The sequence below is a fragment of the Schistocerca cancellata genome, chromosome 9, assembly GCF_023864275.1.
Source record: "Schistocerca cancellata isolate TAMUIC-IGC-003103 chromosome 9, iqSchCanc2.1, whole genome shotgun sequence".
NCBI classification, from domain to species: Eukaryota; Metazoa; Arthropoda; class Insecta; order Orthoptera; family Acrididae; genus Schistocerca; species Schistocerca cancellata.
The window spans coordinates 396008576-396022088 of record NC_064634.1 but is presented as its reverse complement, the minus strand read 5'-3'; the positions used below and the strand labels follow the sequence as shown (position 1 = coordinate 396022088).

The 13513-nt window shown below is 42.3% G+C and overlaps 1 protein-coding gene across 7 annotated transcripts in view; it reads right to left on the bottom strand.

Annotated features, from left to right (window-relative positions):
• The window catches only part of LOC126100822 (protein bric-a-brac 1-like), a 485405-nt gene that overhangs the window by 234881 nt on the left and 237011 nt on the right, over positions 1-13513 (bottom strand). The window contains exon 1 of one of the 7 annotated variants that reach the window (XM_049911454.1): positions 464-683. The exons of the other annotated variants lie outside the window; for them this stretch is intronic. Coding sequence (XP_049767411.1) covers positions 464-668 — 205 coding nt within the window. The 5' untranslated portion in view covers positions 669-683. Of the gene's footprint in view, positions 1-463; positions 684-13513 lie in introns of those variants that run through there. 7 annotated transcript variants of the gene reach the window in all.

Here is a 13513-nt window from a genome sequence, read left to right as displayed (position 1 = left end):
CGTACTGTGCATTTTGCCAGCTGACATACACACAAAACCTCGAGTACAGCACGTATCCTTCAGCAGTTGTTTTCGTCGAATTAATAACAAAAGGATCGAATTATTCAAGAATAATGGGGACAAGTCACCGAATGGCAGAAGCGCTGTGTTGCCGACAGGTACACTAACAAAAGGCACAGAGAGTAGCTACCTTTCAGAATATCGCTTTTGTTCGTATGCCTTTGGACGATGCAGCGTTTCTTTGGTGAGTCGTCCCCTTTATCCGGAATAATTCGTAATTCTCAACCAGAACTTTCCGTACACTATTATTGCAAAACTCTCGAATTGTCCAAGGCGCGTCCTCTTTTTAGATCTCACTCAATACTGTATTTACAATGGTAGGACCTAACTGTGCCTGTCAGACAGAATATAAGTAGTAATAAAGAAAAGCGTACAGGCTTATAGTTACCCTGCTGTACATTACCTTCAGTAAACTTCCAACTGTCTTCGCTCAGCTGACTCTCCGAACTGGAGCTATGTTTCTGGTTCGTCCCAATAGCTTCTCTTCTTGCTCTATACAATCCAGTCTTGGAGTTCTCATAATTTGGAATATTTCCGACGAAATCTAAACCTTCCCCATTCATATCTCGAAATTCTTCTCTAAAAATTTGGGAAACGGGCACTGCCATATCTTCGCAGACCCTTACCCTGCAATTATGCATTCGTTTTTTAAGTTGCACATCTCTCTCGTTAGGTAAGCAAGAATGTTGCTGTTCACGAATGATTTTGCCATTCGCAATTTTTAAACGGCCTCGGCACTTCCACCGTTCCGAATTCACGCATAACCAGTTTGTATACTGAGCACTTCTTCTGTGCACCCGGTAGCGATGGCCATCCTTAAGAAGACACGGCTTCCCTTTCGTCGTTGTAATTATTTCCATCACACACACTGTATACAACACAAGTAGCGTACGGAAACGACGGGTGACGACGATAGCAGCAGGCTGCCAACACACCCGCAACTGGTGAACGACTGGCTTAGTTCAGCAGTGGGAGAACCTCGACCTTAGAGACAGGAAGGCAGCCGCAGCCGCGGCTTCGCTCCGAACGCGATCGTTGGTGGCCGAAATGTTCCGAAGCTAGCGCTTGGCGGTGGGGCGACTCGCGTGGCGCGCTTTTTGTTATTGTATTCAGTTCCTAGCGTGGTGTTCGTGTTCGTACCGTTTTCCGTGGGTGTCTTGCATCTTCCGACACGAGTGAAAGTAACAAGGGAACCTCCCCAACGCACCCCCCTCAGATTTAGTTATAAGTTGGCACAGTGGACAGGCCTTGAAAAACTGAACACAGATCAATCGAGAAAACAGGAAGAAGTTGTGTGGAACAACGAAAAAATATGCAAAATATACAAACTGAGTAGTCCATGCGCAAGATACGCAACATCAAGGATAGTCTGAGCTGAGGAGCGCCGTGGTCCCGTGATTAGCGTGAGCAGCTGCGGAACGAGAGGTCCTTGGTTCAAGTCTTCCCTCGAGTGAAAAGTTTACTTTCCTTATTTTCGCAAAGTTATGATCTGTCCGTTCGTTCATTGACGTCTCTGTTCACTGTAATAAGTTCAGTGTGTGTTTTGCGACCGCACCGCAAAACCGTGCTATTAGTAGACGAAAGGACGTGTGTCTCCAATGGGAACCGAAAACATTTGATCGCAAGGTCATAGGTCAACCGATTCCTCCACAGAAAAACACGTCTGATTTATTCTATACGACACTGGTGACGGCATGTGTGTCACATGACAGGAATATGTTGTCGACCCACCTAACTTGTACACTTGGCGAATAGATAAAAAGATTCTTCTACCTTGCCCGATTTAGGTTTTCTTGTGGATGTGATAATCACTCATAAAAAAGTGATGAAAACATAAGAGTTTGTCACATAAACTGCAACAAACGAATGCAAGTTTTACAGTCGCGGAGACACTAAACTTATTACAGTGAACAGAGACATCAATGAACGGACAGATCATAACTTTGCGAAAATAAACTTTTCACTCGAGGAAAGACTTGAACCAAGGACCTCTCGTTCCGCAGCTGCTCACGCTAACCACGGGACCACGGCGCTCCTGAGCTCAGATTATCCTTTATGTTGCCTATCTTGCGCATGGACTACTCAGTTTGTGTATTTTGATTACTTTTTTCATAGTTCCACACAACTTCTTCCTGTTTTCTCGATTGATCTGTGTTCAGTTTTTCAAGGCCTACCCACTGTGCAAACTTATAACTAAATCTGAGGGGGGTGCGATGGGGAGGTTCCCTTGTAAGCAGTTTGAGTGTTCAAGTGCGGAAAGGCGTCTGCAAAGAGAAAGAATATCACAGAGGCAACACGCGACCAGATTGAAGCAAACTGAATCACCCTCACCTAGGTTTCCGGAAGTCGCAAGAAAAGGGCGTGGTACGTGACAGTGCTACACAACGCAAGAATAAAATTGCAAACCTCTTCCGCAAAAACAGATAAAATGCGCCTGAACGACTCTTTACAGAGGAAGTGCAATTGGAACCTCCAAGACCTCCATATCGTTTACGCAACGTGACATTATCACCTACCAGTTACTTCAATTTGTACACGACACAACAACAGTACAAGAGCTTAAGACGGTGAAGAAGCGTTGTGTGTGTTTAAAAGCGACATTGGCTGCAGTACGCTACAAAAGTGAGCAGACGCCAGACTTCAAAATAAAAAAAAACTGCATCGCTGAAGAGAAACGTTATCGAGCAGGCGAAGACTTTTCTAGCCAAAAGAAGAAAGTGTAATACAATCAATACTCGTTTCTCTACTGCAAGAAAGACTGATAGCGTATGATGTCACAAAAGAGGATGAAAGGCGACGGAACTGTGATTAGTTACAAGGAATTATAGTTTATTATTCGTAATTCGAAGAGTGCAAAGTAAAATTTGGTTTTCAAATTTTAGGTTATGTGTTCGGCATTTCTTTTTTCCTCATTATTGTCATATTTATTTAATTATTTATTTAATTTATATACCAAAATTACTAAAATAGCTATTGTGTTAGGGTTACCGTGACAGAATGGTGACGTATGTTGTAAAACAGCTACATTCCAATGAATTGAAATGTTCTAATAATTGCCGGCCGGTGTGGCCGAGCGGTTCTAGGCGCTACAGTCTGCAACCGCACGACCGCTACGGTCGCAGGTTCGAATCCTGCCTCGGGCATGGATGTGTGTTTAAGTAGTTCTAAGTTCTAGGAGACTGATGACCTTAGAAGTCAAGTCCCATAGTGCTCAGAGCCATTTGAACCATTTGTTCTAATAATTTCATTATTCCTTAGCGTTTCATTAGACAATACAGTACAGCTATGAGAGGAATAATCTATTCAATAATTATTACTGATCATCTGTTGCATGTTTTTATTTGTGATGGCTGCTTACATAGCATCGACTTAGTTTTTTCCGAATATCTACATACCCTACATCACAAAGGACAGTGCTGGTCCACTTTTTATTATATTATCTATTGGTAAGTTCCATGCTCTCTGTGGCACCTACGGTCGGAACGTGCACGTAACGATCTGTCGGCTAGGTAGGGCTTCCTGTCGTGGGGTTTCCTACAAGGGTGCAGCAGGTAGCGAAGCTGTCCCGTGCACCGGTTCCCTAACGAGGTGTTTGCGAACTGAGCCTCCCTCACTGCTTGTCTACCCCAGTCGCTCACCCTCAGCGCAGGTGTTGTCACCGTTTCTCAGGCAGTGCCGTCGTCGATAGCTTTCGTTCCGTGTGTTTTCCTATACAGCTTCCGTTCTATGCAGTGTACACGATGGAAGTGATAACAACGAAAGGGAGGCCGTGTCTTCATCACGGATGGTCATCGCTAACGTATTTATAGGAAAAATGAAGAATATACGAACTGGATGTGCGTCAATTATGAACGGAGCAGGTGCAAAGGCCGTTTAAAATTTTCAAATGGTGAAATCGTTGCTCAACAGCAACATTCTTGTCCACCTGACAAAACAGATGTAGAGATAAAGAAAAGTCTACGTAATTGCAGAAAAAGAGTTTGTGAAGAAAAGACAGTGCCCGCAGCCCAAACTTTTAAGCAGGAATTTCAAGATCTGAAAGATAAAGGATTAGAATTCGTGGCGTATATTCCGAATTATGAAAGCTCCAACACTCAATTGTGTAAGGCGAGAAGAGGCGCTATTGGGACGACCCAGAACCCTGGCTCTAGTTCGGAAATTCATCTTAGCGGAGACCTTTTGAAATTAACAGAAGGTAATAGTTTTTTGAAGATTGATTATAGCTCTGTTCCAGGCAAAAAACTTCTAGTATTTGCTTGTGAAGAAGCAGAGAAAATCCTTTGTGACAACGGAACTGTGCTTATGGATGGGACATTTGACAGCTGTTCGAAACAGTTCAAACAATTGTACACAATCCATGTCGACATCGTAAGTACAGAAGAGGCAACTAAGATATTTCCTGTTTGCTTTGCTGCCAGACAAAGTCATAATTCATAGGAAGGGCTTTTTTCTCGGTTGAAATCTAAGATGCCTGGGTGGTCACCAAAAACTGCAGTGCTAGATTCTGAAATGGCTACAATTAAAGCAATGAATTCAGTGTTCCCTGAAACACAACTTTCCGATTGCAATTTTCTCTTTAACCAGTGTCTGTGGAAGAAGATACAGGAACTGGGATTAACGGAAGACTACAGGGATAGGGACGAATTCCGACTGTTTTGTCGCATGTGTGCTGCAGTGGCACATCTTCCACTTAACACTGTCGATGAAGCGTGGATTTTAATAATGGAACACATGCCCAGCGGAGAGTTCACAGCATTTGCAGACTATATCGTTGATCAGTGGATGGAAAATCCTAATATACCTATTGAAATGTGGAATGTTTTTAACGAATAACACAGAACGACGAATGCTGTCGAAGATTGGCATAGAAAACTGAACTCCTCAATCAGAAACATCCAAATATGTACTTTCTGATTCAAAAGCTGAAGGAGGATGCAGTGACTGCTATTTTTGAAATTAAAAAAGATTCCATTGGCCTACCTCTTAAAGTATATAGATCTTGACAAAAGATTAAAAGACATTATGAAAACATAGGAAGACCCTGGAGATTTAAAAAGGTGTTTAAAATCTCTAGCCTTTTTACAAAAAATTGAATAAGAAATTACGATTGATAAGGAAAAAAGTTATCAATTTGCTACTTTTATGTTGAACAACAACAAAAAATAAACAACAACAAAAACAACAAAAAAAAATAAAATGAGAAAAAATTAAACATGCCTATGCACTACGTGCATTAGCCAGGCCTAAGCCTGTATAAAATGTGAAGGGATGTTCTTATTTTCATGTCAGTCGGAAAGTTCACGGTTACGATATTTATTTGTAGTCGGAAACAGGAGCGTCACCACGGATGGGGTCTAGAGATTCCAAAAGTTGGGTGATACAAAATTTACCGCGATGTTCTGTGTGAAAAATTCTGGGATTTGCTGTGGGCCTTAAAAATATTGTTGTTTCAAAACGGTATGTGTAAATACAGAACATTTTACCAGCATCAACAATTTCGCGAAGTTAACTTGCCGATTCTGGAGTTTCGTCATATATGTCATACGAAACTAATTATTTGATTTTGGCGGATCTCATTCACTAAAGTACGCTTTTAACGATATTTCTGAAGTTCTAATACAAAATCTGCTATTTGTTTAATTTTTAACTCAACAAAAGTGAAATTTTACTTGGTAAATTCCTTACATAACATGGTCACTCGTCCTGTGAAGCTTCCAGAATTTTTGGTGAAGAAGGCGGAATGAGGATTCGGACAGCTGGTTGCCCACGTTTCTGTCAGTCTTTTAAACATGATCATATTTGCCTTTATTGTGCTCCAACAGGTGCATTTTTCAGCTGATTATTATGTAGTTCATTTTATAAAGATGAAATTCCAACTAGCCTAGATGAACTTTTGTGGAGTCATCTATATTAAGCAACGAATTTTATCACCTGTAGACATCAAGAACAACATTCTAGTTACCGAGACTTTATACGTCGCATCTAACCATAGGAAAATATTCTGTAATTTCTTTCAGATGAACACGCCCATTGTTGCGTAAATCTTTATCTAATTACTAACAGTAAACCGAGCGTTGCCCGGTTTTTTCTAATAGTAGATCAAATTCACAATAACATCCGTAATTTATGTATTTATTACAGTGTTCCATTAGTCATTCACCACCTTCCCCCTTTCTCTGTTTACCTATTGCTCCCTCTCTCTTTTAATCTGCTTCTCTCACTTCTCTGGATGCACCTTCTCCCCCCTCCCTCCCCGACCACATCACGTTCTCCTCTCTCCGTATATCTCCTCCTACGCCTCCGTCATGCTATCTCCTCTTTCCCCGTCTATGAAAAAATACGTATATCTGCCAACTTTCGTGCTGATTGACGAAACGATGTTGAATTTATTTAAAGGTAGGCCTACCATCCAGCTTGCATAAATGCCTTCACCACGAAAACATACATACATGAGCCAACTCCCAGGCTGATCAGTCAAACTGTGTGTAATTCTGTTGTAAGGTACCCTCCGCCATACACCGTATGAAATTTCACGTAGACGGTGAGGTTCTCCTGGATTTGAAGATCAAATGTACAAAATTTCATCAAGATCGGAGCAACACTGGATTTTGTTGAAATGCGTAAGTAAAGTACCCTCCACCATGCACTGGACGAAGTTTTATGTAGACAGTGACCTTCCTCTTGTTTTGGGAATAGGGATTCATTTTTATACACCCCGCTCGCCCTATGCCGACTTAATTGCGAAACATAAATAACAGATTCGAGCAACAGAAATCATTACATGATCATGTAATGATTTCTGTCATATAAGGGGCAACATAGCTATTAAATAATAGCAACGAGATTACAAGAGCAGTCACTTTCAGTGTTACGTAAAATAACGTTATACCTTGTAAATTATCACGACACAAAATGAAGATGATACGCAATGTGGGACTTCCTCCCGTTTGCGTTTGAAACTCTCGGAGAAATCCTGTGTGTTGAGGAGGGTGGGAGGGGGCAGCAAGGGGAGCCTCGATTTGTTTTGCCGGCCCGGGCCTCTGACAAGTTTAGTGTGCCACTGCTCGTAGGAAACCCCACGACACCGATCTGTCTGCGCACATCACAGGTCATTGCGAGAGGGCGGTAGGTTTGCGCTGATACGAGATGTGTGTAAATCTAGAAGCTAGAGGTTTGAGCAAAATTTCTCAATTTACTGAAATATATATGTGGGTCATACGTTTGTGGAAAACTGAGACCAAGGATTCAAGTGATGGAGACAAGGATGCAGATGGTGGTTCCGCCATCTTTGCACTTGAAACTGGTAGCATACCTTCTCTGAATACTGTCTTATAGTAAAATATTTTGTGGCAGCGTGGATGAAGTAAAAATAGAAGTATTTATTCTAAAAAACAGTGCAGTCAGAATACTGTGTTGACAAAGGAATGTCTTGTAGCAAGTCTTCAGGTACTTATACTTTTGTGCCAATACATTTTCTCCCTGATAGACTGCGTGTTTCGTAACAAGACTGAATCAATGGTAAACAGCGTAATTCACTACAGCAATGCTAAAAGTAAAACTCTCGAGTTATATATTCCGGTGCAACAGTTTATAAAAGGTTGCTTCAGACAGAGAAAGGAAAATTCCCTTTTTTTTCAGAAACGAAGTACAACATACTTCACTCGCTACTCCTATGATCTACTACAAAGTATGGAGTTCAAAATACGACTAAAGGAGTAAAAATAATTTCTGTCACTGATCACAATCAATACACAGGGTGAAAAGTATTTAAACCGACAAACTCTGGGATGTTGTAGGGGACATCAAAACAAATATTTTTCCCTAATGTCATTTTTTCCTATGAGGAGTATTTAAACCAGTAGCGGAAGATTTCTCTGGCGGCAAATTAATGAAACCAACAAACACTTTTCCATTTTTTTATGACCAAGAGTCAACAAATTAACACAATCCAATTTCAGTTACAGTAGATTTTCAAAAATGCCTCCATTGGCACGTAAACAAAGGTTATATCATCGGATCATGTTCTGTCTGACATGGGCAAAAACCCCCAGGAGTATCCTGAATTGTTCCTGCTGCTGTACTATCCGGGCAACCAGATTCTCTTCTGATGCAACAGGAGTTGCGTAAACAGGGCTGCGCATCTCTTCTCACACAAAAAAGTCCAGAGGGGATATATCTGGGGATCGAGCACGCCATGGTACAGGACCACCTCTGCCAATCCACATTTCTGGGAACCGTCGGTCCAGGAATCAACGCACACGACGACTGAAATGCGCCGGCGCCCCGTCATGTTGGAACCATATGCGTTGTCTTGTAGGGAGCGAGACGTCTTCCAGCAATTCTGGGAATGCTCTAGCGAGAAAATTGTAACATTGCCTGCCATTTAATGGCCTAGGTAGCAGATGCGGCCCAATTAAACAGTCCCCAACAACCCCGACCCACACATTAACGAGGAACCGCACTGTGGCATGTGGGTCATCCTCACTCCAAGCATGCGAATTGTGCATGTTGAAGAGTCCATGACGCCCGAAAGTTGCTTCATCGGTAAACAACACAGAGAATGGAAATGCAGGATGCATTTCACACTGTTCCAGGTACTACTGCGAAAACTGTGCTCTGGGTGAATAATCAACTGGTTCCTGGTTGTGGACACGCTGTAAGTGCAATGGACGAAACAATTGCTCTCTAAGGACTGTTCTTACATTCGTCTGATGCGTCCCCACGTTAAGTGCAATTGCACGAGTGCTGATTGGAGGATCCCGCTCCACATGCTGCCAGACACCTTCCTCAAATTGCAGAGTTCTTACCGTGCAACGGCGTCCCTGTCCAGGTAATCTGCTAAATGACCCGGTCTCACGCAGGCGTTGGTACACAGCAGCAAAGGTCGTATGATGCGGTGTACGGCGCTTAGGATATTGTTGTTGATAAAGCTGCTGTGCAGCTCGTCCGTTGTGGTGCGCTAGGTAGTGCGCACCAACCACATCAATGTACTCACTCCAGGTGTATCGCTCCATTAGTAAACAGACAATGCACTACTACACTGGTGAACACCTGTTGCATACAACTGAAGAGCATAATACGCCCTCTAAGAACTGAAGATTATAAAACGGCCTCTAACAACTGAAGAGCGTAGTGCGGCCACCACCGGTTTAAATAATCCTCATAGGAAAAATTGACATTAGGGAAAAATATTTGTTTTTATGTCCCCTACAACCTCCCAGAGTTTGTCGGTTTAAATACTTTTCACCCTGTATTAACATAAATGAAGTGGCTGTATCCATCGAATTCTCCTTCAGGACAGTCACATTTTTCAGGTATTGTTTCGCTTAGTGGTTGTTTGGACGGTGCTCTTGAAAATTCTTGATCTTTGTAACTTCTCTCCGTTCCCATGAATCATAATGTCGCTATCAGCCGCTCGTATGGTGAAATTACTCTCCTCATACAGGAATATTCCCGTGTTAAATGAAAGTAAGTAGCAAAGTAACTAAAGATCTTAGAACTGGCGTTGCTTAAAGAGCCACTGTCTTGACCATTTACGATGTTCTTTCTGCCTCTGACGCTTTTTTAAAAACATTTAGGGCTATTTCCGAACACAGATGAGAGCAAAATTTTCCTTCATTATCAGTTATGAAATTTCCTTTGCGAGACGGTAGCCGCTTTTCACTGAAAGTGCTTTCAAACACCGAAAAGCCTGGCGGCAACCTACGGGGTGTGGAGCTTGCATGGCGTCGCAGAGTTGGTGCTGCGCCAGTGCGCGGTCCCACTGACATCCTGGAAACCCCGCAGGCTTCTTCCATGTTTCTTCTCCGTTTCTTGGTGCTTACAATAACTTTAGGAATTTCTGGGTGTCGTCGGTAACCCATCCGTCGTATCTGAGAAACCTGTCGCATGACATTAAGCGTGAAGTGAGCTCGTAAATCGCGTATGTAATGAGACAAATGCAATCGGATGAAAGCACAAGAACAATTCTGAATGTGCTCTTAGACGTACTGCCAAAAGTTATCTACTGAGAAGGACGTCTGAATGGGATCTCGGACAGCAAGAAAATTGTTACTGAAATTCAGGTAAACACACTCTTCAGAAAAAAAGAAACTGATGGTCCACGAAGGAATTGTCCGAATGGGTCAGATATCAGTAGACGTTATGTACATGTACAGACAAACAAATGATTACAATTTCAGAAAAATTGAGTGATTTATTTAAGAGGAAGAGCTTCACAAATTCAGCAAGTCAATGCGTTGATCCACCTCTGGCCCTTGTGAAAGCAGTTACTCGACTTGGCACTGATTGACATAGTCGTTGGATATCCTACTGAAGGATATTTTGGCACTTCGCAAAATTGTGTCAGTAAGCGCGTCAGCGGCCTCGTTTCCTGTCAGACCGATGTGACCAGGAACCCACAAACATCACAGTGGCTCCATCAAGAGAGAGCAACTGATAGCTTTCCCGGACCCATTGCACTGAGGGACGGACGGTGTACAGCACACAGAGGCTCTGAAGGGCGCTGAGAGAGTCTGAGCAGATGGCTCAATTGGAACGCCTGTGTCCTCGGCTGGAAATACAGAGCAGTGTTCCGGAAGCCGATACCGAAAAACGTAGACGCCAATGACGAAGGCATCCCACAAGGATCCATCTTAGGGCCATTACTTTTTCTTGTGTACATTAATGATCTCTCATCAGTTACACTGCCAGAAGCAGAGTTCGTTTTGTTTGCATATGACACAAGTATTGCAATAAATAGCATGTCAAGCGTAGTTCTAGAAAGATCTGCTAATGATATTTTCAGGGATATTCAAAATGGTTCAAATGGCTCTGAGCACTATGGGACTTAACAGCTGTGGCCATCAGTCCCCTAGAACTTAGAACTACTTAAACCTAACTAACCTAAGGACATCACACACATACATGCCCGAGGCAGGATTCGAACCTGCGACCGTAGCGGTCGCGCGGTTCCGGACTGCGCGCCTAGAACCGCGAGACCACCGCGGCCGGCGCGCAGGGATATTAATAAATGGTTTAAAGCCAACTCACTGACATTAAACTTCGAAAAGACTCACTATATGCAATTCCGAACCTGTAAGAGGTTTCCACCCAGCATATGCATAAAGTATGAAGAAGAGCAGATAGAAGAGGTTGACAGTCTTAAATTCCTGGGATGTGTTGTTATTGTATTTGTTGTTGTGGTCTTCAGTCCTGAGACTGGTTTGATGCAGCTCTCCATGCTACTCTATCATGTGCAAGCTGCTTCATCTCCCAGTACCTACTGCAACCTACATCCTTCTGAATCTGCTTGGTGTATTGATCTCTTGGTCTCCCTCTACGATTTTTACCCTCCACGCTGCCCTCCAATACTAAATTGGTGATCCCTTGATGCCTCATAAGATGCCTACCAACCGATCCCTTCTTCTATTCAAGTTGTGCCACAAACTTCTCTTCTCCCCAATCCTATTCAACACCTCATTAGTTATGTGATTACAACTTGATAATAAATTCAGTTGGGAGGAGCACACCACATAACTGCAGAAACGCCGTAACAAATCTGTATTTGCAATTCGAGTGTTAGCAGACATAGGCGACATAAAAATGAAAAAGCTTGCATACTTTCATTCCATAATGTCATATGGTATAATGTTTTGGGGAACTCTTCACGCCAAACAAAAGTTTCCAGATTCCAAAAGCGTGTAATACGTATTATTTGTGGAGTAAATTCACGGACGTCCTGTAGAAACCTCTTCAAAGAACTGGGTATACTAACTACTGCCTCTCAGTATATTTACTCCTTAACGAAACTTGTACGAAATAATATATCTCTTTTTCCAACAAACAGCTCAGTTCATACATGCAATACCAGGAACAAAAATGATCTGCACAAGGACTTATAAGCACTTACTTTAGTTCAAAAAGGGGTCCACTACTCAGGAACACTCATCTTCAATAATTTGCCAGCAAACATAAAAAATTTAGTTACAAATAAAGATCAGTTTAAAAGGAGCCTGAAAGACTTACTAGTGGCCAACTCCTCCTACTCCATTGACGAATTTTTTCATCATCATCATCATCATCATCATCATCATCATCATCATCATCATCATCATTTAAGACTGATTATGCCTTTCAGCGTTTTTTAATAGAAACAAATCATGTATTGTATATATTCATACTATTAGTATTGTTATTTCAGCTTTAAAAAAAATAACATGTTCCACATCCACGAGGATCTCCTCAACACGGATCTATGGAACGAAAAACTAATCTAAACACCCGACACAAGGTCAGCCCGAGAACCATCAGTGTGCACGAAGGGTACTATCGCGAAATTCAATGCTAAAGGTCGTGAAACTGAAGGCGATAGAGTGAGGGTGGAGTTGTGTCCTTCGGAAGCGAATGAAGGCCAAGGTGAACACGAGCCACCGCTCGAAGCCAAGGTGGTGAAGGGTTCACACCCACTGGGAGAGTTAAAGGGAGCCTGAAGTTAATCTGCCGGAGCAAGAGCCGAAAGCGAACTCCAGGAGGTAACAGAAAGAGGCCCGCCGCGGTAGCTCAGGCGGTAGAATACTTGCCCGCGAAAGGTAAAAGTACCGCGTTCGAGTCTCGGTCCAGCACTCAGTTTTAATCTACCAGGAAGTTTCATATCAACGTACATCCCGCTCCAGAGTGAAAATTTCGTTCTGTAAATGATGATTTGCTGAACTTCGTCTATGGATAACGAAAGTGTTAACCTTAGTGGATAGTAATGGATTTTTTCCTTCCAAACTAATTAAAATACTAATGAATATACGTGTAGATTTTACTGTTTCGGAATGACAAGAAGTGGGACTGACAAAGAGTTAGAAATATTGAATTTGTAGTTTGGGCGAAATGTATTGCAGTACCGAAAAGAAAATACAACGAGGCGTGTTTTTTTAAAAATAAGTACCGTTTTGAAATTAAAAAAGACGTGCTACGATATCTCAATAATTTTGTTTTTACATGAAAGCCTGTACCTTAATATATGCATTGACGCCATTACACTCTGATTCTTCATTGTTTACGTTGTGTACTGAGTGTTTAACATGCCTCCGATAATCTTGCGTCCCGCCGACTGTGAAGTACGGGCTGTTATACGATTTCTTAGTTATAAAGGCCTAAAAGCGATCAATATTCATCGTAAGATCTGTGCAGTTTACGGAGAAAACATTATGAGTGATGGAACGGTAAGAGCATTTAAAGATGGCCGCACAAATGTGCATGATGAGCAATGGAGTGGGCGTCCTTCGGTCGTTAATGATAGTTTGGTGCAAGAAGTGGACAATAAGGTGAGAGAAAACAGACGCTTTACGATTTCCTCCGCGCGGGATGACTTTGCTAATGTTTCTCGTAGTGTTTTGTATGGCATTGTGACCGAGCACTTGAATTACAGAAAATTGTGCGCACGTTGGGTACGAAAAATGTTGACGGATGTGCACAAAACCAA